This window comes from Saimiri boliviensis, chromosome 4 (assembly GCF_048565385.1).
Source record: "Saimiri boliviensis isolate mSaiBol1 chromosome 4, mSaiBol1.pri, whole genome shotgun sequence".
NCBI lineage: Eukaryota > Metazoa > Chordata > Mammalia > Primates > Cebidae > Saimiri > Saimiri boliviensis.
Genome location: NC_133452.1, coordinates 22,603,261 through 22,631,042, shown reverse-complemented (window position 1 = coordinate 22,631,042; position 27,782 = coordinate 22,603,261). Strand labels below are relative to the sequence as shown.

The 27,782-nt window shown below is 35.5% G+C and overlaps 1 protein-coding gene across 4 annotated transcripts in view; it reads left to right on the top strand.

The window, feature by feature from the left end:
* The window catches only part of STXBP5 (syntaxin binding protein 5), a 170,724-nt gene that overhangs the window by 76,300 nt on the left and 66,642 nt on the right, over positions 1-27,782 (top strand). For all 4 annotated transcript variants that reach the window (XM_039467624.2, XM_074397306.1, XM_039467625.2 and 1 more), the window contains exons 9-15: positions 3,989-4,067; positions 21,617-21,771; positions 23,148-23,220; positions 25,600-25,747; positions 25,972-26,039; positions 26,309-26,349; positions 27,512-27,732. In XM_039467624.2, the coding sequence (XP_039323558.1) occupies positions 3,989-4,067; positions 21,617-21,771; positions 23,148-23,220; positions 25,600-25,747; positions 25,972-26,039; positions 26,309-26,349; positions 27,512-27,732 (785 nt within the window). The remainder of the gene's footprint in view (positions 1-3,988; positions 4,068-21,616; positions 21,772-23,147; positions 23,221-25,599; positions 25,748-25,971; positions 26,040-26,308; positions 26,350-27,511; positions 27,733-27,782) is intronic.

Here is a 27,782-nt window from a genome sequence, read left to right as displayed (position 1 = left end):
TATCCTTTGACTTACAATAGGGTGACTGTAGTTCAATAATAATTGTACATTTTAAAATAACTTTTAAAGAGTGGAACTGGATTGTTTGTAACTCTTTTTTGTGTCTTAATCACTGTACTTTAGGAAAACTCCTCCAAATGTTGTGGTGTAGCTCTAATTCATTTATCTTAATGGCTTTGTAAGAGCCATTTATTTTTATTTATTTATTTTTTTTGGTATCACAGCTTATTCAGCTATTCCAAATTAATGGGCATTTCCTTTGTTTTCATTTCTTTTTTTTTTTTTTTTTTTTTTTTTGAGACGGAGTTTCGTTCTTGTTACCCAGGCTGGAGTGCAATGGCGCGATCTCGGCTCACCGCAACCTCCGCCTCCCGGGTTCAGGCAATTCTCCTGCCTCAGCCTCCTGAGTAGCTGGGATTACAGGCACGCGCCACCATGCCCAGCTAATTTTTTGCACCTTTAGTAGAGACGGGGTTTCACCATGTTGACCAGGATGGTCTCGATCTCTTGACCTCGTGATCCACCCGCCTCGGCCTCCCAAAGTGCTGGGATTACAGGCTTGAGCCACCGCGCCCGGCGCTGTTTTCATTTCTTAAACATTGCAAATTGTGCTGCAGTTACCATCTTTGTACATATGCCATAGGAATTGCTCCTTGTGTTTCTTTGAAATAAATGCTTCATAGTACAGTTTCTATTCTTAAATATTGAAGTTTTATTACTTCTAATAAATGTTCTCAAACCATTTTTCAAAAAAGATATATCCTTCAGATTTCTACCAGCCATGTATGAATATCGCGTTTCTAACACCCTCGCCAGTAATAGGTGTTATAACTCACTTTACTTTTTTTTTTTTTTTAACTTTCTGTTCGCTCAGGATCTCAAAGTTGGCCAGGAATGAGTGACTAGTGCCTTCTTCTTTCCTCACTCTTTCCGGAGCATGCACAGCCTTTTAGACCCCCATGAATGTGTCTGGTTCTCTGAGCTTTTCTTTTAAATTTCTGCCTGAGTTCTATTTGCCTCAACTGAAACTACAGCCTTAGGTAGCAGTAATACTTCCAGCAGATGGCTGTTATTATTCTGGAATGCCCTGAGGGTAGGGATTTTTGTCCCTTATATTTGAGGTCTGTGTCAAATGAAATAGCCACAGCACTTTGGGAATAGACTTTTCTAAGGAGCAGCAAGTTTGCACAAAATGTTGATCGTGCTGTAGCAAAAGTGGTTTTAACAGAGATCCAAGAAAACTTCAGTCTTCTCTGTTGCCTCATACTACTGCGTTTTCATGCTAGCCTACCGCTGAGCTGGGTAGCCAGGGGATAGAAGTAGATCTTCCTTAAAAACATCACAGCTCTCTGTCCCCCGACTTCTCATGTTACTGAAGTTCAGTAGTTCCTAATGGGTAGATTATTTTTGATCTTGTTAGTGGCTTGGTCATTCTCCAGAGTTCTAAGATGGTTAACTTTAGTTGTTTTACTAGTATTTTCATTTTTGTTGGAGAGCAAATTCACCAGGGTCCTCCTGTTACTGGTGGCATATATCTGAGTTACCAGCAGTGTATCTGTATGGATCTACAATAACCTTAATTCTTGCCTCCTCAGAAGAAAGAATTTGACTGAGGGGCATAAAGCAGAAAAAGGGACCAAGGCAAGTTTCAGAGCAGGAGTGGAAGTTTATTAAAAAGGCTTTACAACAGGGAAGAAACACTTGGAAGAGATCCAGCTGGGCAACTTGGAGAACACGTGCAGTGTTTAACTCTGATTCTAGGACTTCAGAAGCTTGTCCCTTTCCCATGATTATTCCTTGGTGGGGGGCTGCCCATATGTGCAGTGTCCTCCTTATTCTTGAGAGGTGAACATGTGCAGTGTGTTTAGGAATTTGTACACATGTCCATCTGAGGCTTTCCTCCCTTTTCCAGGGGAGTGCCTCCCGAAGGTCATACTCCACCATTTTGTCCTACTGCACAGCCTTGGGAAGTTGTATCTCCCTGGCACTTGCATTCAGTCAACACTTAAGTGCAACAGGTTGGACCGTGAGGAAATGGGTTCTCTCTGGTGCTGGCTGCCAATTTATCACTTTTAGTGAGGCAGTGTGATAATTGTCGAACCATCACCTGACATTTCTAGAGCCCTCTCCTGCCCCACTCATACCTGTCTCCTACCTATAATATTTATCATCTTGGAAGTCGATCTTTTTGGTAGTTTCCTTAGCTGTTCATAGATATTTAGGCTACCATGTGAACTTTAAGGTCACTTTGTCCAAATTTAAGAAAAGTTGTTGAGATTCTAATTACATTAAATTTATAAATTAATTTTGGAAGGCTTGATATTTTAGGATTTTATATATTTTTTAAATTGGGACATGTTAAGGCTGATAGACTTGATTATTTAGATGTGTAGTTCTGTACAATTTTTTTAATTTGTAAGAATTCACTATGGAAGATATTTGCAATATACATGATTGACAAAATGTCAATAAGGTTAGAATATAAAATTTATTTTCTAATACAAGGAAAATTACATAGAAGCATTGATAAAGGACAGCAAGCTATTTTTTAAAAGAAGTATACATGACCATTAGGGATCAAAACAGATCAGATTAAAATAAGTTACCCTTTTTATTTAATGATCAGTGAAAGAAAAAAAAATATTACTAGGGAAAGGATATGGCAAAATACTGTCTTATGCTGCTGATGGAACTATAAATTGGCACAACCTCTCTGGAATAAAGCTTCACCCAGATATACTATATACCAAACAATGTTTGTCACCAGGGATACCACAACAGAAAACAAATACGCTATAATGTTCTCTTTCCTGGCTGGGTGCGGTGGCTCACGCCTGTAATCCCAGCACTTCAGGAGACTCAAGGTGAGCAGCTCCCTTGAGCCTAGGAGTTTGATACCACTCTGATTAACATGGTAAAGCCCCATCTCTAAAAAATCTTTAAAAATATGTATCCAGGCATGGTGGTATACACCTGTGGTCCAGTTAATTACTTGTGGTCCAGTTAAATTTAGGCTGAGATTGGAGGCTCACTTAAGCCCGGGAAGTTGAGGCTGCACTGAGCCATTTTCATGCCACTGTACTCCAACCTGGGCTACAGGAGTGAGACCTTGTCTCAAAAAACAAAAAAAGGAAAAAAAATTGCTTTCCTAGAATTTACACACCTGCCAGTTAGGCAAATAATAAACAAAGAAGTTAAATATAAAGATTGCTAGAATGTGACAAGTAGTATGGAGAAAAAATAAAGCTGTTAAAGAGGATAAGAGATGTGGGTTAGGGATGAGTATCAGGGATCCCTCAGACCATTCGCAAGTTAGGTGATTTGCCAGAAGAAATATAATGTAGACAGTGATTAACCTCTAAAATATGGGTTATAAATGCTTTGTTTTCTTTATTTTTTTTAGTGTTCTGTAGTTCCTGTAGTAAACATGTAGAAATAGATAACTGAAATCAGCATTTTAAAAAATAATTAAATTTCTTTGACAAAAAGAGTCTCTGCCACATTTTATAGAAGTTGGTATATTTTAGCAGTCCTTTTGGTATTACAGTGGATAGATTTACTTAAGGAGAATGAATATAGCGTTTAACATTGCAGCTTGTCATATTGGGGTGAAAACATGATTTAGATTTATTTTTCTCAAATCTTGCTGTTTTAAAATGAATTTATTTAGCAAATTGAAATTCTGTTTTGTTTATCTGCAATTAAGAACAATGGAAAAACTATCAGTTTCTCTTGCTAGAATTTTATCACGTAGATGTACTTACTAAGTTATTCATTATATTTGCTTTTTAGCACAGAATTTCAAATGGTAACTCTGCCTGATTATTTAAAAAAATATCTTACTGTGTATTAAATGCTACTTTTAAAATCACTTTAAAATGTTTCATGGTAGATTTCATTATATTTCACTTTAATTTTGTAAACTATCAATGTAAGAATGTAGAGTAACTTAGAATTTTAGAATTTAATGCAGGAAAATATATTTTAGGAAAACAGTTAAAGGATGGGAAGAAGCCAGAACCATGCAAACCTATCCTCAAGGTGGAATTCAAAACGACTAGATCTGGGTAAGATTTTACTTCATTGCCAATATTTATTGTATATAATTCCTCAAATAGCATGGAAGCCTATTTTATCATTAATTTTGAAGGCCTACTTTACATGGTCTACCCCATTCTTAAATTTTATGCGTTCTTTATTTAACAAAAGAAGTAAAATTGGTAAATTTAGGATAAAATACTTTTTTGTGTCCTTGTCTTTGGTAGTTTTGCTACATATCTTGAAAAGTTTGAATTATTTTTCCTGTTAAACCTCATACCTTCTCTAGATCAGTTTTCAGTAACAATAGTGTTTGTTCACTAGTGATCATTGTAGAATAAAATGAAGAAAAAAATTTTTTAAAGTTTAACTTAATATTTTATGAAAGTTATATGTATTCATCAGAATTAAATCTCTTTAAGAGTATCTGGCAATTATGAAAATAAATACAGTTTAATATTAAAGAGAATTTGTTGGCTGTATTTGAAAGCATTGATTGCTACTATATGAATTAGGTATGAAAATTAGATGGCTTAAACATTTGTATATTTTACATGTATTTTTGTATGTGTCAAATGTTACATTAAAAATATAATAAAGAAACTAAAATGTCTGTGAAACTTCTACATCTCTTTAACTTCCAAAAGAAACCCTCTTATTTATGTTCTAGTTACCCAGGAGAAGTATGTGGTTTTATTTACTATGACTTTTATTTACTATAGCTATGTAGACAGTGAATTTATGTACTATAATGCAGAGGTTCTCAAATTGTGGTCTCTTGGCCAACAGCATTAGCTGAGAACCTTTTTGAAATGCAAATTCTCAGACTCCACCCTAGACCTACAGAATCAGAAACTCTGGATTCGGGACCTACCAATCTGTGTTTTAACGAGACCTACAGGAAATTCTGCTGTACTCTAACATTTAGAAACGCTGGTGTATTTTTTGTATACCAGTTTATAACCGCGGGTATTACAACTGGCTCATTTGCTTTTTAATCTCATCTCCCATTTCAATTCGACTCATTTGAGTTAAGGTACCAGGCTAAAAATATATGTAAGAATGTTGTTTTCTTTTCCTTCATTATTTTTAGCCTTTGTTGAGATCCAACAGATGCGCTACATTCCAACAATAGATTAAATGAACTCTTAAGAGGTATAGCATCTGTTTAATTGGCTATGGCATCCTTCATTGTGTCACCTGTAGCACAGTTATCTGACTTCTTTGTGCTTCAGTGTCTTTACTTATGACATAGATGGATAAAATGTCAGACATTAGTTGTGATTAATTGAGATGATAATATATGTAAAACGTTTCAAGCAATGCCTGGTACATAATAAACTCTATAAATAATTGAGAAACCATGTTTTTAAAGGAAATCCCCTGCTACTGATTGATTTTTATCTGTTACATTTGTCCTATGGCAAAGGAATTAAAATAGGAAAATCATGGTAGCAAATAAAAACAGGAAGGAAACCAGAAAAAAAAAAATCTATGATTATAATACAAAATGAAATGAATTGGCTAAATATTCAAATTAATAGTGACTAATTATGTTCTATTCTTATCTAGTCATTTTAACAAATATTGATTGGCAACAAAGCCAACAGTTCAGGGAAGATTTTTTTTCCTCTGTGTTCTACCTGTTCCAGTTTTTACTCCTAAATGTTAATATTTATGAGTTCAGATTTCTTCAAGATGGCAGTAATACTTTTCCTTTCATACACTTAGAAATGAAAATTTATAATTACAGTCATCCACTGCCTAACAGTGTCATGATCAGTGGTGGACTATATATACTATAACAGTCTCAATAAATTATACCTATTTTACTGTATGTTTTCTATTTATATACACAAACATTATATTACAGTTGCCTGCAATACTTAGTACAGTAGTATGCTACACAGGTTTGTAACTTAGGAGTAATAGGCTATACAATATAGCTTAGATACGTAGTATATCATCTAGATTTGTGTAAGTCACACACCGATGTTCATACAATGACAAAATTGTCCATGATACATTCCTTAGAATGTATCCTTTGTCATTAAATGACATAGGTATACTGTTAAGTAGATCAATAGGATCACTGTTTTCTTAGTGTTCTCTAGTTTCTCAATTTCTTTGTCACCTAAGATGGGAAATTCAGTAAATTAAACTTATTCTTTTTTTTTTCTCTCAGTCCGTGGTCTCTTTCCTTGCAATAGCTTTCCACATTCTAATGTTCAGCCAAAATCGAGAACTATGCTACCCACTCCCACCTAGAGCAGAATCAGCCTCTATTCATTAAGCTGGGCAGTGCTTATCTTTTTCCTGTCCCTATCACGTATCATAAGCAGATGCCAACGGAATGTGTTGTACAGTTCCTGTTGGCAAGTTACCAAACTTTATAAACAGCCATCCTTTTATTCTCAGTGTCTTCTACATTTTCTTCTCCTTGCCTAGAAATAGTTTGAGGTGGATTCCCTCTCATCCTTTGTGGCTCAGCAAAAATATGCAACCTTATATATATTCTAGCCTCATTGGCCAGATTGAGTCCTTCAGTAATATACTTTCAAAGCATGCAGTACTTTTTCTTTCTGCAACCTATACATGTCATTAGTAATGAAATTATTTATTGAATGTATGTCACCGCCATTAAACATTCACCTCAGTGAAAGCCTGAGAGATACCTGTCTCACTTGTAATTGTTCAGCTCCTAGCATTGTGGTGCTGAATGTGAAGAAGATAGACATGTGTACTGAAAAGATAGCGATAAAGGATTAACTGTTAAAAATGCTTATTTTAACTCTGAGGCAAAGGCAAATTCTGACAAAAAATAGAATTGAGGTGTTACATAGCTTTTATTTTCTGATAAAACAAATAAAACTTAGATCCTAAGAAACCAGATTTTCTCTTGCATAGGATAATAAAGCATTTTGATAGCAGTTTTATTAAGGACATGGAGCCAGTTCTTCCTTAATAAGTCAGAAGTTAAATGTTGAGTCAATTCCATTGAAGTTATTTATTTGTGAAACTAATTGTGAATCAGATGCGAAGTTCCGTGGTGAATGGCAGTCAGCACAGTACTGTGAGAACTCTGGAGTCAGACTACCTGGATCTGAATCCCACCTCAGGTGTTCACTCATTGTGTAATCTTTGGCAAACCAAATAAGCCTTCTCTGCCTGTTGCTTTATCTGTAAAATGCAAATAATAGTATTGTCTACTTCATTGAGTTGTTAAAAAAAACTAGATAAATAAAGCACTTGTAACATGCTTGTTGTTTCAGTGGTCTCACATGCACCACTGGTATGTGTCTCACATGTACTGGTTGTCTCGGATGTTTGATTACCTGTGACAAATGCCTACAATGCTTGTTTACTTACTGAGCTTCCACAAAGCAAGTGTACAAGTGGCAAGGTTAACTGAATTTAATAACTGAAGAATCTAATACTCCTTCCTAAATTGAGAATCATATTTGAGAAAGGAATGCTGTGATTTAGTGCAGGGATTTTAAAAAATATATTTTAGTCCTTTTTGATGTCAGAAAAAAATCACATATGATGTTTCATTAGTGGGTTGTGAAAATAATTTTGCCAGTTGTGACTATCAGTTTCTAACTTATAAATTAGAATAGGAAATAGAAAACACTGCATGTTTTAAGGGTTAAGTATTGATTCATGAAACTTTTATTGATTAGTATATATTTGTCTGTGTACTGGATCATGAAGTAAAATGCACTTCTTCCTGTGGGTCATGATTAAAATACTTGAAAGTCCCTGATTTAGTAGAAATAATTGACGATTTGGATTATTAGACTGGTGTCCAAATCCAAGCTCTGCCACTTACTGTGTTATCTTTGGTAAGTTGCTTAACCTCACTGACCTTTTCTCCTTACCTTAGTAAACAGAGACAATAATTCCTACATTATTAAGTTTTTCATGAAGGACTAAATATATGTCTGGCACATTATAGGTGTTCGATAAACTCTAGTTCCTTTTCACCCTACCTCTACACTTTTCTTTTCACTTGTAGACTGTATAAGAAGGTGTCAGTGGGGCCAAATTTTCAACAAGAAACAACTTTGGATAGGTTCAAATAGGTTCTCAGATGAACTCTAGGGTTTTGAGCTACAGAGCATCATAAAAGTTAGTTTTCCTCAGAAATGATCACCATTCAAATAATTGTCAGCTTTGGGAAAAACATCTCTTTATTATGCAAGCTAAAAGCAAATATTGGGTCCTTGAGCAAGATGGCTGACTAGAGGTGCCTGTTGCTAATCACCATCCCTCTCCCACACTCACACACATAAAGACCAAAAAGAACAAACAACTAAAATTTGACTAGAGCCTCTGAAAGAAAGTGATGGAGTACAGAAAGGGAGTGGCCAGTTCCCTGTGGAGTATGGCAACCCAGGATGACAGCATAAACGGGGAGCAAAACTCCCTAACTCTGCTGCCCTGTCTCCCCTATGGAGATCAACTTTAAGCCAGGAAGCACTTTTCCTTGTTGGAAAAATGTAAGCCATAGGCCCCCAACAGTTCCCATTACCACTGCAGGCACATGCAGTCCTTCTCTGGTAGAATTCTACAGTCCTCATAGGCCCTGATCCCAGTTTGTAGAGCTTCAAGAAGTTTTCATGAAGCTGCATTGCTCCAGAGAATGAGCAATGTGCATACCCTTACCATCCCATGACCCAGGCTGCTATGGTATGGTGCCGTTTTGAAACTACAGCCAGTGCTTGAGTGCTCTCTGCTCAGGGGACCGGTAGCCACTTCATTTCTCCACTCTCGAGGCTCTACTATTATTCCACCATGCTCACATGGGCAACTACAATGCCATGATCCCAGTTGCTCAGAGCCTGTGGCCAGAAACAGTTGTGGCTCTGGTGCCCATGTCTATGTAGAATGCTGCCTCCGAAAAAAACAGATGATCTTGTACAATGGGGGAGGCAACCTGGGGCTGGCTGCAGCACTGCATGTCCTTACTCCTTGCTGGAAAAACAGTCCAGTAGACCCTCACCTGGCAGATCAGCACCTGAGCCAGTTGAACTGCCATGAACCTGTGCCTTCAGTAGGAATAAAAAGCTCAGCAAACTTGCCTTCATTAAGTTCACCCCCAAGTCAAACTGAAAATCAGCCCATCAAGCCCAAACCTGGTTTATGTGTACCAGTGTTGCCACAGATGTCTACAGCCTGAGCCACTGAGGCACTCACAGACATTGTTGACAGGGATTGCAGCTGGAGAAATTGCATGGAGACTACACAATGCCTCCACCCAGAACCAAAGCCAACACACCTTGCCCAACTAACATTACAACCAGCACAATAGAAACAATCACCAGTGACTATTATGAACAATTACATATCAACAAATTGAGTAATCTAAAAAAAAAAAAAGTATATAAATTTCTGGGCACATACAGCCTACCAAGATAGACTTAGGAACAAAATGGAAAATTTGAACAGACCAATAACAAGTGAGGAAATTGAATCAGTAATGAAAGTAGTCTCCCAGTAATGAAAAGCCCAGATCTGGACAGATTCAGTGCTAAGTTTTACCAGACATACAAAGAAGAATATCAGTCCACCTCAAACTGTTTCAAAAAATCGATTGAAGAGGAGAGAATTCTCTCTAACTCATTCTGTGAGGTCAGTATCACAGTGATACTGAAACTCAGTAACAGACAACAACAACAAAAAACTACCAACAGTGCCTCTGGTGAACATAGATGCAAACATTTCTAACAAAGTACTAGCAAACTGAATTAAACAGTACATTAAAAAGATTACACACTACAATCGAGTGGGATCCGTCCTAGGGAATTACTTGTGCACTTACACCAGTTCTAGCCAACATAGTACTGGAAGTCCTAACCAGAGCAATTAGGCAAGACAAAGACATCCAGAATGTAAAGGAGAGAGTCAAATTATCCCTCTTTGCAAACAGAATAACATCATATATATAGAAAATCTTGAAGACTCTACTGAAAAACTTAAAACTTTTAAGTGAATTTAGTGAAGTTGCAGGATAGAAAAATCAGTGTTCAATAATCAGTAACATTTCTGTATGCTAATAGTGAACTATCTGAAAAAGAAGTCAAGACAATAATTTCATTTACAATAGCTACTGCAAAAAGACAGGATTAAATTTAACAGAGGAGGTAAACGATACCTACACTGAAAACTATAAAACATTGAGGAAAGAAATTGAAAAGTGCACAAATGGAAGTGTATCCCTTTTTCATGGACTGGAAGAATATATATTGTTAAAATGTCCATACTACCCAAAGTACGCTATAGATTCCATGTAATTCCTACATAAAACCAATGACATTGTTCACAAAAATAGAAAAAAGGATTCTAAAATTCATATGAAACCATTAAAGATTTTAAATAGTGAAAGTAATGTTTATCCAAACAAGTAAATGCAAAACACAGAGCAGAAGACATTACGCTACCAACTTCAAAACATAGTCCAAAACCATAGTAATCAAAACAGCATGGTATTGGCATAGAAAGAGACACATAGACCAATGGAGTGGAATAGAAAGCCCAGAAATTAATCTCTGTATCTGTAGCCAGCTGATTTCCAACAAAGATATGAATAACAAAAATTAGGGGAAGGACATTTTTTTCAATAAATGGTGCTGGGAAAATAGGATATCCACATGTGTAAGACTAAAACCACACCCCTATCTTTCACCATACACAAAAATCTGCTAAAAAATGTATTACAAATTTAAATGTAAGACCTGAAACTATGAAACTATTGGAAGAGTACATGGGAAATACTTCATGACGTGGGCATGGATTTTTTTGGATAAGACCTCAAAAGTGCAGATGACAAAAGCCAAAATAGACAAATGGAATTACATCAAATTAAAAAGATTCTTCAGCACAAAGGAAACAATCAACAAAGTGAAAATACAGTCTACAGAATGGGAGAAAATATTTGTAAATGATACATCTAGCTAAAGATTAATTATAGAATTTTAATTACAGAATATATAAGGAACACAGATCAATAGCCAAAAAAAAAAAAAAAAAAATCTGATTAAAAAATGCACAGAAAACCTTTAATAGACATTCCTCAAAAGAAATACAAATAACCAACCAGGCATATGAAAAAATGTTCGACATAACTAATCATCAGGGAAATACAAATAATACCACGATAAGATATCACCTCACTCCAGTTAGAATGGCAGCTGTCAAAGAAGACAAACAATAAGTGTTAGTATGTGCAAAAACGGGAACCCACACATATAGTTGGTGGAATGTAAATTAGTACAGCCATTATGGAAAATTATATGGAGGTTCTTCAAAAAGTTAAAAATAGAACTACCCTGTGATCCAGCAATCTCATTATTTGATAGATATCTGAGGGAAATGAAATCAGTATGTTGAAGCAATATCTGTACTCCCATAATCCTTTTGTGATCATGCCACTTGATCTTCCATCCGTTAAGAAAAAGTCCACAGACATTTGTATGTAATTTCATCTAATGAGTGAAGATCTCTTTGAGTCTATGGACTTTTACAGTTTGAAGTGCCTCATCAGTTAACCTTACCCTTTTTCATGTTACTTTTAGTATGTCAGTCAAAAAGTTTTAACCTTAAATAGTTGATTTTTATTTTATTACTGTCTTCAGAAATAGTCATTCCACAACTCACCCCAGATTTATCTATAGTATCTTTATTCTCTCAAAACTAGAATGTTTTCTCCCAGTCTTAATTCCCAGATCTCACACCTATCATAAACTACCATTTCCTTTATTATTTTTAAGATAACATTTTGACTTGTATTTGCTTAGCACAATTCTGTCATCTCCCTATACTGTATAATAAATTAGTGAATAATTCTACCTGCAATAAGTTGTCAAATACAGGGAACAATCAAGTCAGCTCGCATAGTAAGATTACCACACTACTTTGTATTCTTGTGACTTCAGACCTGCTGCTGCTTTATTTTCAATCACTTGTCTCAAGAAAGGTGACTATTATAGCTTTGTGTTACAATCTCATATTGCCAGAAAACTATGTCTACTAGATTGATAACTCTGTCTTCTGTCTTTTGACATTAGAACACTTCTTTTAGTAGCTGCGTAAGTATATGCCCAAGATTGCGCTCATCCATGACTTCTATCAATTTCAAGTGCTAAAATCCTTGCCCTTCTATTTTTAGGCTATTCCCTATATTTGTTTTTTAAGTCATCACTGTTGGATTTAAGCTGATATTACATATATAATGAAACTTACTGTTATACAAATCCATTTTTATATCATTGACAGGGTTTTCTTAACTTTGAAAGTTGACATGTAATAAGCCCTTGAAATACGTGTGACCAGTAGTAATTACTAAAATGGATGTGATATTGCTTGAATATAAGAAAAAGGAAAAAGGAGCACCTACAATATGGTTTCCTGCCAGCTCAGAACCCTTAAGAGTCAAAACTCCCAACACTGGTATTTTATCTTGAAAGACACCAAAATAAGAAGTAGAAAAGAGGCCTAGGAGATTCTGAACACACACACATGTACAAAAAGAAAGCCAGCATAATACAAGATCATTTGGTTTGATAGTTTGGGGCTACGGAAAGATTGATGAGAATGATAATGGAAGGCAAGGAGATACACTGTAGGAAGGATTAATTTGTGAGAGTGCTGTTTTAGCATCATTTCAAACATGAGCCAGGATGTAGGGGCATTAAAAGAAAGAAAAACAAGACCAGGCGAGGTGGCTTGTGCCTGTATTCCCATCACTTTGGGAGGCCAAGATGGGTGGATCACGAGGTCAGGAGTTTGAGAGCAGCCTGGCCGGTAGGTTGAAACCCCGTCTCTAGTAAAAATATAGAAATTCGCCAGGCATGGTGGCATGCACCTGTAATCCCAGTTATTCAGGAGGCAGAGGCAGGAGAATTGCTCAAACTCAGAAGGCAGAAGTTGCAGTGAGCCGAGATAACACCATAGCACCATTGCACTTTTTTTTTTTTTTGAGACTTGCAGCAACAGAGCAAGTCTCAAAAAGAAAGAAAGGAAGGAATGAGGGAGGAAGGAAGGGAGGAAAAGGAAGGAAAGAAGGAAGGAAGGAGAAGGAAAGAAGGAAGGAAAAGATTGGTGGATTCACAAGGGAAAATGCATACTGGTGTATAACATGTATCTGGTGAGATACAGGTATCAATTATGTGTCATTAGGAGGAGTAAGGTATAGGTTTTCATTTTTATTTAAGGTAGGGAAGATCAGCATATGATTAATGTCAGAGAAGGAAAATGTGGCTTGAATCAGAGACTGAAAAGAAATAGGGAATAATTTTGTATAATATCAAAGTGAATCCAAAGTACAGATAGGAAAAGAAGATAGATTTCATAAATATTAAAGGGTTTGTCATATGATTATAAGTTCTTTCACAAAATTTTTTTTTCACCACAGAAGCGAAGGTCTTCAGATAAGGTTTTGGATCTTGAAGTGGAACACCGAAGTAGAGGAAGTAGATGACAAGTTTAAAAAGTGCAATAGGGCCAGGCACGGTGGCTCACACTAGTAATTCCAGCACTTTGGGAGACTGAGATGGGTCAATCACGAGGTCAGGAAATCTAAACCATCCTGGCCAACAGGGTAAAACCTCGTCTCTACTAAAAATACAAAAAATTAGCTGGGTGTGTTGGTGCGCCCTGTAATCCCAGCTACTCAGGAGGCTGAGGCAGGATAATTGCTCAAACCAGGGAGGTGGAGGTTACAGTGAGCCAAGATCATGCCACTGCACTTCAGCCTGGCAATAGAGTGAGACTCTGTTTCAAAACAAAACAAAAAAAAGCAAGTGCAGTAGAGGTGAGTGTGCTGGCTAAGGGTGGAGTGAAGCAGGAGCAAGAATTTTTTTATTTGTTCATTTCTCTGAGACTTTTTTTCTGATACATATACATTTTTACTTTGTATATTCTTAGAATATGTCTGTTTGGTATTTTTTCTTCTATTTTGTCTAAAGCATTACTAGTTTTTAATCAGCTTATGATTTAATAGTTTAAGAGCTATGTAGTTTACGCAAGCATTTATTCTTTTGTTGAACCTTTTTCTTTATTGATTTTATAATCAGTTTTTTTACATAGTAAATAAAAATATAGGAGTGAGTATACTTTCCTTTTTGATGTCATAGATAGTAGTAAAAATATTTTGTTGGATTATTTTATTACAATGAATTTCCCATGGTGACATTTTGAAGGAAAGAGGTTTTCTATGGCTCTTGACAAATTGTAATATTGCTTTTTGAAAGTATCTGTGTATACCTTGAAGAAGTGAGTATCAAATACACCAGTTTCATAGTTTGATCAGTATAGGATAATTTTTGTTTTATTTTGTCAGTTTAATACTGATAAGGTTTTGCTGTGTCCTTACTGAAATCTCATCTTGAGTTGTAATTCCCATATTCCCCATGTGTAGACGTGTAGAGGGAGGTATCTAGTGGGAAGTAATTGAATCATGGGGGCAGCTTCCCACATGCTATTCTCATGATAGTAAGTTCTCATGAGATCTGATGATTTTATGAGGCTTCCCCCTTCGCTAGGCTCTCTGCCATGCAAAGGACATGTTTTCTTCTCCCTCCACCATGATGGTAAGTTTCTTGAGGCTTCTCCAGTCACGCTGAACTGTGAGTCAATTAAACTTCTTTTCTTTATAAGTTACTCAGCTTCAGATATGTCTTTATTAGCAGCATGAGAACTAATACAGTAAATTGGTACCAGGAGTGGGGGGCTGCTGTAAAGCTATCCAAAAATGTGGAAGTGACTACGGAACTGGGTAACACACAGAGTCTAGAACAGTTTGAAGGGCTCAGAGGAAGACAGAAAGATGTGGTAAAGTTTGCAACTTCCTGGAGACTTGAAGGATTCAGAAGACAGAAGGATGTAGGAAAGTTCAGACTTCCCAGAGATTTGTTGAATGGCTTTGACCAAAATGCTGAGAGTGATATGGACAATGACATCCAGGCTCAGGTGGTCTCAGATGGAGCTGAGGGACTTGTTGGGTACTGGAACAAAGGTGAATCTTACTATGCTTTAGCAAAGAGACTGGTGGCTTTTTGCCCCTGTCTGAGAGATCTGTGGAACTTTAAACTTGAGAGAGACGATTTGGTGTATCTGGTGGAAAAAATTTCTAAGCGGGAAAATGTTCAAGAGGAAGCAGAGCATAAAAGTTTGAAAATTTTGCAGCCTGATGATGCACTAGAAAAAAAAATCCATTTTCTAGGAAGAAATTTAAGCCTGCTACATAAATTTGCGTAAGTGATAAGGTGCTGAATGTTGATCACCAAGACCATGGGATAAATGCTTCCAGGGCTAGTCCCTTCTATCACAACCTGGAGGCCTAGGAGGAAAAAAATATTTAAGGGTCGGACCCAGGGCCTTACTGCTTTGTGCAGTCTTAGGACTTGATGCCCTGTGTCCCAGCCATGGCTAAAAGGGGTCAACATAGAGCTCAGGCCATTGCTTCAGAGGGAACACACCCCAGGCCTTGGTGGCTTACATGTGGTGTTGGGTCTGCAAGTACACAAAAGTCAAGAATTGAGGTTTGGGAACCTCCACCTAGATTTCAGAGGGTATATGGAATTGCCTGTATTTCCAGGCAGAAGTTCACTGCAGGGGTAGAGGCCTCATGGAGAACCTCTGCTAGGGTAGTGTGGAAGGTAAATGTGGAGTCAGAGCCCCGACACAGAGTCCCCACTGGGCCACCACCTAGTAGAGTTGTTAGAAGAGGGCCACCATCCTGCAGACCCCGGAATGGTAGATCCACTGACAGCTTGCACCATACACCTGGAAAAGCTGCAGACTCTCAACACCGACCCATAGCAGCCAAGAAGGGTCTGTACCCTGCAGAGCCACAGGGATGGAGCTGCTCAAGACCATGGGAACCCACCTCTTGCATCAGCGTGACCTGGATGTGAGACTTGAAGTCAAAGGAGATCGTTTTGGAAATTTAAGGTTTAATGATTGCCCATTTGAATTTCGGACTTGTATGGGGCCTGTAGCCCCTTAATTTTGGCCAATTTCTCCCATTTGGGATGGGGTGTATTTACCCAATGCCTGTACCCCCATTGTATCTAGCTCGAGTTACGTGGTTTCATATTGAATCCAGAATGTGAGGGGGTATGAGGTTTGCATTGAGATCCTCAGTAACATCCTCACATTCCTCCCACAAAGCCACAATGACAGAATAGGCCGAGTAATAGTATTAAAAGCCTCAACTTGTGTGCTAGGCTTAGTGTTGCTCAAATTATGGCTGTAAAGAGTTCCTGTGTGCTAAATGATCTGAGACAAGATAAGTACAGAAATCAAGAGTGAACCTAGAAACTGGAATGCCACCTGCCATTGCTGCAACATGTGCATGCACATTCATAGTTTGTGTTGTTTGTTTTACAAAAGCATAGCTTTTCAACAAATTAAAAAAATATTAAATAGTTCTTGACCACAGTTTGTAAAGCGGTGTTCAAGACAATATGTATTTAGGCAAGTGCTTCAAAGTCATCTTCTGATATTTTCAATTTTATTACTTTTTTCTTCTCAGCCCTTATTTTAAAGAGATAGATTTTTGAAAATGTTGTTTTGGATTATTTCATTTCAATTTGATAGTTTAAATAACTTAGTAGGAAAAATGTATTAATATTTTTGAGTGTCCTTCACAAGTTTATTACTTTAACAGTTTATGCACATGAACCTATTTTAATTGACATGTAATCTGTAAAATAAACTTTTAATTTTTATTTTCTGTGCAAAATAATACCAAATAGGAAAGTATGAAATTCTATTAGACTATTCAAATTAGTTTATATTTATAATTTGAGTTAAGACTTTTAGGAATTTGATATGGGTTCTTATTAAATCAGTAATTATTTATTCATTCAGTAAATATGTATTTCTTTGGACTTTCTGCCAAGCACCAGGAATAGAGTGGTAAAGTTTAGGTATTAGTTAGCAGGCAGCTCTCAAGAGCTAAGGTATAATGCTGCTTACCAAATATATAGTTATTAAATGTTCCCTCTATAATGGAATTGTACAGTTTCATTTGAAAAAAAATTGTTGAGCATTTGGTAAAATCAGTAATGAGGACAATTAGTAATGTAGACAATGTGATATGAGATTGACTATTTAGAGGTTAAATCCTAATTTTTAAAGTACATGGAGATAGTGAATAATATAGGTACTAATTATGCAGAACAGTTATCAAAATAGCACAACAATTAAACTTCACCCTGCTGTAGGCATGTTCCCCAAATCTGGGCATGTGTAGGAAGCATCTGAAATGCTGGACCCCATGCTACAGCATTTCCAAACCATTAAGTCTGGTGAGGCAGTGATCAGCTCAGCTGTAGGGTTAGTGATATTTTAAATATTTCTCTGACAAACACGTTGGGGTACCTAGCTAAGGTGTAGGGGATGCAGAGGTCAAACATGCAGAGGGAAAGCAGATAAACAATGACAGTGAAGTGTGGTAATGCTGAGTAGAGGTATCAGCAGGTACCTAGGAACATGGAGGGGGCTTCCAACTCTGTCAGGGTGGGCAGGCTGGGAAAGGTTTCTCTGAGGAGATGATAATGATTGGAATGAGTTTTGAAGGAGGAACAGGAACTGACTAAACAGAAAATGAGGGAAAGTACTTCTCTCAGTCAGTGAACAACTCATCTGAATGCTGTTGTACAAAAGTAATTGTGGAAATGAAAAGGAGGAGACAGATTCTAGACATCCTAAAGGAGTAAACAGGATGTGTCAGCAGGATTTGGAGTCCTTTCTCCCATTACCATGTTCTGCCTTACTCACTGTGCTGCCGCCCCACTGGCCTTTTAGTTCCTCAGATACACCCCGCTCCTTTCTGACCTCAGGTCTCTGCAGTGGCTATTCCTGCTGACTAGAGTGGGCCTCATTCTTCCACAAACCCAGTTCTTTGCATGGCTGGCTCCTTTTCGTTCAGGTCCCAGCCCATCTGCCATCCCTTCTGGGGCCTGTCCTCACCATGTGATCTCATGTTACTCCTGTGGCCCTGCCCTCACAGTCAGCCTACCACTTAGCCTTGTGTTGATCTTCATAGTATTAATACCTATCATAGTGTGTTGTCTGCCTAGACTAGACATAGGAGCACTGTTTTATTCCCTGGAACACAGGTGCTCAAAAATATTTCAGCAAAGGAATAGGTAGTATTATGGAGCTGAGTTTAGCAAATTAGTTATACAAGTGGCTTTTTGGATAGAAGTGGCACTTTGAAATGAAGAAGACATCATACGGAAACACAGCTTCAGCTGAATCTATTGTTAAGGCAGGCCTGGGAAGGTGATCATCGGCAGAAAGCATGTGTACTCCGTCAAGTGTCTAGTTTGTTAAAAAATCTAATCAAACGGTAAGGCTTCCAGACTGACAACTTTCTAACCTGGCTGTCTTCCAAAATGAGAAGAGTCTGGGTTAAAACTCAATATAATTAAAAGGGATACTACTAAAATTCTACTTAAAGTAATAGAATAAAAACTATTATCTCTAGACCTTCTTATAACATCAAACAGCTTACCTTTTTATTTTTTAAAAGGAAAAATACTCTTCACGTCTGTAATTCATGTTACCTGGAAAAAATTTAGATACCTAGAACTTTTAATAAAATTTCAGATGCCTCCAAACCTAAAAATTCATAATTTTTGCTGTGTAGTGCTAAAATATTGAACTTTATTTTTTTTTATTTATTTTATTTTATTTATTTATTTTTTTGAGATGGAGTTTCGCTCTTGTTACCCAGGCTGGAGTGCAATGGTGTGATCTTGGCTCACCGCAACCTCCGCCTCCTGGGTTCAGGCAATTCTCCTGCCTCAGCCTCCTGAGTAGCTGGGATTACAGACACGCACCACCATGCCCAGCTGATTTTTTTGTATTTTTAGTAGAGACAGGGTTTCACCATGTTGACCAGGATGGTCTCGATCTCTTGACCTCGCGATCTACCCGCCTCGGCCTCACAAAGTGCTGGGAGTACAGGCTTGAGCCACTGCGCCCGGCCTGAACTTTATCATTGTATTTATGACTGATGTTTTTTTAAAACAATCACTAATATTTATGCTTCAAGTTGGGGACATTATAAGGATAAAAAGATATAATCTATGAATGTTCACAGGTTGGATGGTTCTTGTCTGGCAGTCAGATAGTTTTAAAGAGACAGCACATAAAATAGCACAAGTAAAGTAGATTTGGCAAATAGTTATTATCGAAAAAATTACCTTGGCGACATGTCAGTTGGACTCTTTCCCTTTTGTAAATTTATGTGTGTGTGTGTGTGTGTGTGTGTGTGTGTGTGTGTGTGTGTGTATTTTTTTTTCTCTTAAGTTTAGAAAATAAGTACAGGCAGCTTACTACTTGCTTTCTAAGGATAAACCTAAGTAGCTACCATAGTGTCAAGATTGTATAAACTGGTCACCTACTCAGTTTGATCTCCTTGGGTGCTTTTCAGACATTTTATTCTGTAATGTAAAGCTATAATCTCTCTTCATTGTTCTGACGTTAATACGTTTTTTTTAAAAAATAGGTTATATTTAAAAGAATACTTATCAGCTGTTCTAGAAATATTACATATAGAATACCTGGCTCAAGTCTCCCAATCTATAAATTTAACAAGTATTGGTTACCCATGGGTCCCTTCATCCCTGTCCTTGGATTATTTGAATTCAGTTGCATATTGTATTCAAGATATAGAAGAGAGGAGATATAGTATTCTATTTATTCATTGTATGTGATTAAAAAGTAGAAGAAAATTAAATATACTTTCCTGAGCACAGTCATAATAATCACAGTATGCTGAGAGGTTGAAACACTGAATATATGGGTATGGTTCTACTTAGGATAACATTTTAAGCTCCCTAATTGCAATTTAGCTAGAGAAACATTACCCAAATCAATCAGCAGTAAAAAAAAATAAATGATAATAGTGAATGATTAGTGCAATACGCATTTCTATTCATTCATTCCTTTGAAAAAATATTAATTCCTACCCACTATATGGCAGGTACTGTTTCAGGCACTGTTGTGGATACAGCAGTGAACAAAACACACAAAACCACTGACCTCGTAAAGCATACATTTTAATGAGAAAAACAGTAAGCACAATAAATCTGTGTAGTAATAACTGCTATGGAAAAAATAAAGCAAGGAAGGATACATAAGGGTGTAGTTTTATAAAAGTATTATATACACAAGTACATACATGTATTGCATTGATATTTATATTTATGTACTACATACTCATATGATTACCAGTCCAATTAAATTTACGTGAAGTTGATGTACTCTTGTTTTAGATAAAAATAAATATAATTTAGTGGTTTTAATGGGTTTTGTTTCTCACACACCCTGAAGAGAAATTTTCATAATGGATGAAAATGACAATTTGATGATAATAATAGGAAACTCCTACTATGAGTCAGGCACTGTCCAGTTTAAGAATTACCTGAGATTAGATACTTATCACTGTATATCCATTTTATACATGTAGAAGCTAGGAACATAGAGGGAAGCAGCTTGCCGAAGATTATACAGAAGTTAAGCCAGAGCTAAGATTTAAATGCAGGTGGTTTAGTTCCAGAGCTAGCACTTTTAACCATTGGGTATTATTACATAATGGCTTGTAGAAGATGTGAAGAGTAAAAATTCAATAAATGGAAAAGAAGGAAGTAACATTATGAATAATGAGTGAAGAGGAAGATAGATACACTGGCCTTAGATTAAGCATTTAAAAACTAAGAAATCATAAATGGAGATATTTAAGAAATAATATACAGAAAATTTAAATCATCTGTATAATGTGTCATAAATAACTTCACTACCAGTAAATGGAAAGAAAAGTCAAATGCATGGAAATATACCCAGACTATAATATATGAAAAAAATAAGCATACATTAATAATTTAAAAAATGGGTCTAGTTAAATAATTTAGATTTAATAATGGCTAATAGGGAGAGTGGGAAAATTAGATATAACAGAATTATAAGGCTAATTAGAATTATCAGGCTGGCAACTGATAAATGTATGTATGGGAGCTATGGTTTGAGAGTGTGTCAGCCAAGGTTCTAGAAGAAATTAAGGCATACAGGAAATGATTTGAGTGTCTCTTACAGTTCTTTCCACAGTGATTTGTATGGAGTACAATTCTTGATGCATCCTTGAGAATTTAATCCATTATATACAATGGACCCCTCAAGGCATTAAGATTCTCTGTGGGAACTAATGTTGAGAAGGCCTGGTTAGGATTGGAAGTCAAAGCAATACATTCAAGAGACTTTATTCAGCAGAAACCCAGAGAGAATTTTATGAAAATTTTATTTAGGAGATAAAAAGTTTTAGGGATCAAAGGGTTGTATGAAAGTCAAATGTAGTCAGTGTTTATTTTTATTGTAGATGAATTTTCAATAATTCACTTGGGTCTTACCTAATTTAATTAAAAATTCCACATGAGAATTAAATTACATGATGTGTAAAAATGTTAGAATTTAAGATTATGCTATTTCACTAAATTAAAAAATTACCATGTAGCAAAAAAATTTACTATGCCATTAATAATCTTAACATGTATTTTTTTTCCAGGGAGCCTTTTATTATTTTATCAGGAGGTTTGTCATATGATACTGTAGGAAGAAGACCTTGCTTAACAGTGATGCATGGGAAAAGCACTGCTGTGCTAGAAATGGACTATTCAATTGTTGATTTTCTAACACTATGTGAAACGCCATACCCAAATGGTAAGCTTTGCAACCTTAGAGCTCATTCTCTATAGGTAGTGGATATTTAAAAAAAAAAAAAAAAAAAAAGACCTATGTTGTTTATGTAAAACTACTTATCCTATTATGCTAACTCTTCTGCAGAAGAGATGCTGAATTCATAACCTAGCAAATTTTGTTAGGGAAGTTGTTTAATAAACTTAATCTGTTTAATATTATGTATTAGTAGTAAGTACTTTTGAAGAATAAAAAAACTATCAAAATTAAGACACATTTTAAAATTCTGTCAAGATAGTGATGTGTTAGTGAGTATTCTTCATAGAAGCAGAACTTGCAGAAGAGAGAGACTGATTGGTTGGTTGATTTTAAGGAATTGGCTCACAATACTGTGGGACTGGAAGTCTGAAACCTATAGAGCAGGACAGCAGGATGGAAATTCAGGAAAGCATTTGTGTTGCAGTCTTGAGTCTGAAATCTGTAGATTGAAATTTCAGACATGGCTTCTGTGTTAAAATCTTGAGGCAAAATTGCCTTTTTTTTAGGAAACCTCAGTTTGTGTTTTTAAGACCTTAATCTGATTGGATGAGGCCCATTCATTCAGAGGGTAACCAGCTTGACTCAGAATCTACTGATTTAAATGTTAATCACATCTAATACATATATATATATATATATATATATATATGTATATTTGCTGTGACATTTGCTGTGAAAATAAAAACATATACATATGCTTTATGTATATGTATATGTTTTTTTTTTCACAGACATTTGCTGTGAAAATAATATATATGTATATGTTTTTATTTTCACAGCAAATGTCTAGACTGGTATGTGACCAAACAGCTGGGGGCACCCATATCATAGACAAGGTGACACATAAATTTAACCATCACAGCTAGCATGTTTAATTCAAGAAGAATTTAAATCTGGACCTTTTTTTTTTAACTTCAGTTGAAATTCATTGAGGTGTAATGATGTAGCATATTTTATAGTTCACAGGCACATTTGAAACATCCAAGAAATTATTGTGTTATAGTAGAACTGGAACTCTTTTTGGTTCCTGTGAGATTAAATCATGATAATTGTTGTTATGTGTATTATTCAGATTTAAATTTTAGTTTTGTTGCTTATGTCCAGCTTTGAAATTTGCAATACCATAGAAATTTCTGTCTTACTCATTTTTACAAAAGTAAAATAATTTTGAAAGGATTATTAAATAGTTTTATTTCATATAACTTATGGCCTTAAATAACATGCATGAAGTATCATAGGATCAGAATGTTAAACATGCAAGAGAATAAAATAAAATCAAGCAAAAAACATTTATCTAATTTGCTGCCCATTTGCATTTGCAACTTTAGAGCTATAATTCATGCATTGTTGTCAAATTCCAGATTTTCAAGAACCATATGCTGTGGTTGTTCTTCTAGAAAAGGATTTAGTACTTATAGACCTTGCACAAAATGGGTAAGAAATAAAATTTGGTGAGTGATTCAATGAGTATGTGGTTGATTCAAGATCCCTTTTTTCATAGCATTAGCTATTTCATTTCTGTGAAAACTCTACATTTATATTTATAACCTTGACCTCTTGAGAGCTGCAGACTCGCATATCTACTTACTTGTCAAATCTCTCTATTATGTTGAATATCATAACATTTTCATTTTTAGGTAAAAAATTGTTGTATTTCTGAAATTTCACGTGATTCAGGCTGACACTTAGGTATCCTGGGGCCACATAAAATCAGCATGTCAAAAATTAATCCCATCACTGTTTACCTCCAAAATAAGCTATTTTAGTCTTTCTGCCTCCACTCACTCTCTGTTGCAATGGTCATGCATTCCATTGCCAGATTCATTTTACACACAGCTCCAGTCTTGTACTGTCCTTTTTATACTGTGGTTCAATATTGTTTTTTGATTTAAAAACACCTGCTACTCCAAACAGTAGGAATTCAGGGTTTCTTTCCAACCTGTCTCTCACTGTCTTCTCAGAAGTGTCTTATTCCCTAGGAAGACAAAACTATGTGTCCAACAGACATTTTACTTCCATTTCTTCTCTTATGTAATTCCCAATACCTGAAACACTCTAGTTTCACAGCTGCTAAAAATCTACATAACTTTCAAAGTCAACCTTCTTATCTTTTTTAAGGATTTTCCTATCCTCTGTTTACCAGATATATTATATCTGATCTGTAACTTGCCACTATAGCTTCTTTGTAACTTTTCATGATATTTGCCATATTTTGCTTTTTGGATCGTAGATGATAATGTTTACTTACAAATTATTTGAATGGAATAATTCACATTGTGTTACTTATTTTTATCTTTGGAGAAATAATCATTAAGTATGTTTTTTAATTGAGTTTACCCATTCAGTATTTCAGTGTTTCTCAATCAAGGGTGATTTTTTCATCCCCTCTTCCACCCCTGCCCTCCTCCTGCCCAGGGAATGTATGGTGATGTCTGAGGAAACCTTTTAAGTGTGTTTGAGGGTGTTGCTACCGGCATCTAGTGGGTAGAAGACTGATGATGATGTAAAACATCCACAGTGCATGGGACAGTGCTCCACAGTAAAACATTATCTGGTTCAAAATGTAAATAGTACAGAGGTTGGGAGACCCTGAAGTAGATGAACAGTATTATGTACCTGATGTTTAGCAAATCCTGCATTTACTTCAGCTAAGCACTTGCTACTTGTACTAATCAATCGTGAGGTTTTTTTTTTTTCTTTTTAAAATAACAAGATCACTTGAAAATATTATTTCTATATAATAGTCCTAGAATAACTTATTCTTAATATGATTTTCTTTTATTTTTTTTTCCCCTTAGGCAAGTTTTTCAAATAATTGAGACTTTTCACATGTGGTCTGTACTGAGTTACATTTAAGTCAAAGAAAATACTATGCAAGTAACCTGTGACTAGGCATTTTATTTAGCAAAAGTATCAGTTAAATATGTGGTAATAATAGACTCACTGAGCTAAGGAAATAATCTATGTTATAAAGAGAAGACTGTTGCTTGCCATTTTGACATTTTATTAATGCATGTTGTTTGTGTTTTGTCCTGGAGGTGGGAGTGGTGATAGTTGGGTTCATTTTGCAGTTTATAAAGGACTTTTTGGCAAATTCTCTCTTCTGTTTTAAAAAATTGTGAGTAGTAGACTACTTTTTGCAAATTAGCCACTTTGCACTATTTAAATTTTTTAGCCAGTTTCTGGTTTTCTAGACTATTTTCATTCTAAGGACTTTAAACAAAAAAAGAAATATTCTGTATTTAAAGAGGATTCTACTTTAATTTCATGATTTTTAAAAGCATTTTTTTGCTTTATTTAATAAAATAACTTCATATGTAGAAAACATTTAAGGTATAATTTTATTATAGATTATTACCAAAATGAGAATATTCTGAATTAAATATTGGACTAGGTATCATATTTATGGAGAGAAAAAGAATAGAAAGTTTATTAGCTCTGCTGATGTAAGGATGAGGTACCTGTTATTCCATTTGCCAGCAGGCATGCCTGTGACACGTTCTCTGTAAACCTTTGTTCTTCAGTGGAATGCCTACATCCTGAATCTGGTGCAAGAAGTAAATAAGATATATATACTTAAAGCACTTAGTGTAGTGTACGGCATATGGTATGGAGTTGAAACTAGAGCCTTTGTGTTTAGTATTCTAATTGAGCATCTTTTATTATAAAAGACTTCAATTATTAAATATACTTACAAAAATTAATCAATTGAATCTCTAAGAATATAAGTTTTTTAAAGCTTTTATTTTTGTATTAATCATATGGAATAATTCATTAAATTAATAAATACTTTTCTTCTTCCCGTTGTTAAAGATATCCTATATTTGAAAATCCCTACCCGTTGAGTATACATGAGTCCCCTGTTACATGTTGCGAATATTTTGCTGATTGTCCTGTGGACCTTATTCCTGCACTTTATTCTGTTGGAGCTAGACAGAAACGTCAAGGTTACAGCAAAAAGGTATTGAACATGAGTTTCAATATTTAATGTTATATTTTTTAATTTATTCTATATCACCTTGAAGTATTTGATAACATTGATACCATTTCTATAGAAAATATTAAAAATTATTTTTGCAAGAAAAACATGTTTTTCACTGGCTTATTTATACACACACACACGTAGGAAGGTTCATAGTACACTTGCAAGTTGCTTTATGCAATGATATTTTTTTTTTTTAATAGGAATGGCCCATCAATGGAGGTAATTGGGGCTTGGGTGCTCAAAGTTACCCAGAAATAATTATCACAGGGTAAGTAAAAGCTTGTCTTCACTAAGTAAATCTATAATAGCTAAATATAATTAATTAAGACTATATGAATTTTAACTTACTAGGCATGTAGAGCTTTCCCTTATGTTGTAATATAAGAAGAAATGTTATTCTTAAGAACCTGCCAGTTTACTCTGATTTTTTTTTTTTTACCTTTTTATTCATTTTGGTGACTTTTTAATAGCAGTATCCATTTAAAGAAGGAAAAAATGTAATTTCGTTCATCACACTCTCAACTTTGCTTTTCATAGGCATGCTGATGGGTCACTTAAGTTCTGGGATGCTTCTGCAAGTAAGTATTTTTAATATTCATTATTTGTTATGTGTTACACAATCACTGCTTTTATATATCCTTTTTATAATTGCTTTACCAGTATTTAATTTGAAATTTAGAGTTTATAAATTTAATGCTTGATTTATTAAATATATGAGTTTAGAATTTTTAATAAAGATAGTCTTAATATTAGTAAATTAAGAATAATTGGTGGGCTGGCACGGTGGCTCATGCCTGTAATTTCAGCACTTTGGGAGGCCAAGGTGGGTGGATCACGAGGTCAGGAGTTCAAGACCAGCCTGGCCAATATGGTGAAACCCCATCTCTACTAAAAATACAAAAATTAGCCAGGCGTGCTGGCGCATGTCTATAATCCCAGCTACTCAAGAGGCTGAGGCAGAAGAATTGCTTGAACCTGGGCGGTGGAGGTTGCAAGGAGCCAAAATCGTGCCACTGAACTCCAGCCTGGGTGACAAAGTGAGACTTTGACCCCCAAAAAAAGAATAATTGGCAACATGAGTATTCAAATTTTTTTTTCAAAATTTCTTTAAACCTCCTCTTCCTAAGTCAGAGTTAGGAGAAGTGGGAATGTGTTCCAAATCAACAAAAATGTGTAGAATAATTTTAATGCCCGAGTCTAAACTTGTATCACCAAGGTTCATGTTGTCTTTGTGAAATAAATCTGGTGGTTACATAGTAGCAAAAACAATGTCTTTAATGATTAATGTTTGGAAAATACACATGGCAGGCATTCAGTGGGAATCCAGTTAAGTCAGGATCTGTTGTGTTTCCTCATGTAAGGATGTTCAATTATACTGGTATATCTTTTCTAGAGAACATAGGTAGAAAGTCATTTTAGGAAGCAAAGTATGTTGTTTATTATTTTTATGTATTTACACATCGTTTTTCCAAATGTTTGTATTACTCTTTTTTTTAAGGTTATCCAAAATTCATTGTGATAATGGATCTTTCTTCATGAATACAATGAGCACACCCTTGTTTGATCAATGAGTACAAAGAATATATTATCTAAATGTATAATAGACTAATGTAGATTGAGAAATGAAAATATGGTATAAATATGGACCATTTTCCATATGTAATATGAGTGATTAAACGTTACCTTATATTTTGATCTTTTTTGCATTAAAATGTCTAACATATATTATCTTTTGTCTAGTAACCCTACAAGTATTATATAAACTAAAGACATCTAAAGTATTTGAAAAGTCAAGAAACAAAGATGAAAGGCCAAACACAGACATTGTAGATGAAGATCCATATGCCATTCAGATCATCTCCTGGTGTCCGGAAAGTAGAATGCTGTGCATAGCTGGAGTTTCAGCTCATGTCATTATTTATAGATTCAGCAAGCAGGAAGTAATCACAGAAGTCATTCCGGTAGTAACATCTTAGTTATTTTGATGGTCAAGTGTCTGATATTTTTAAAT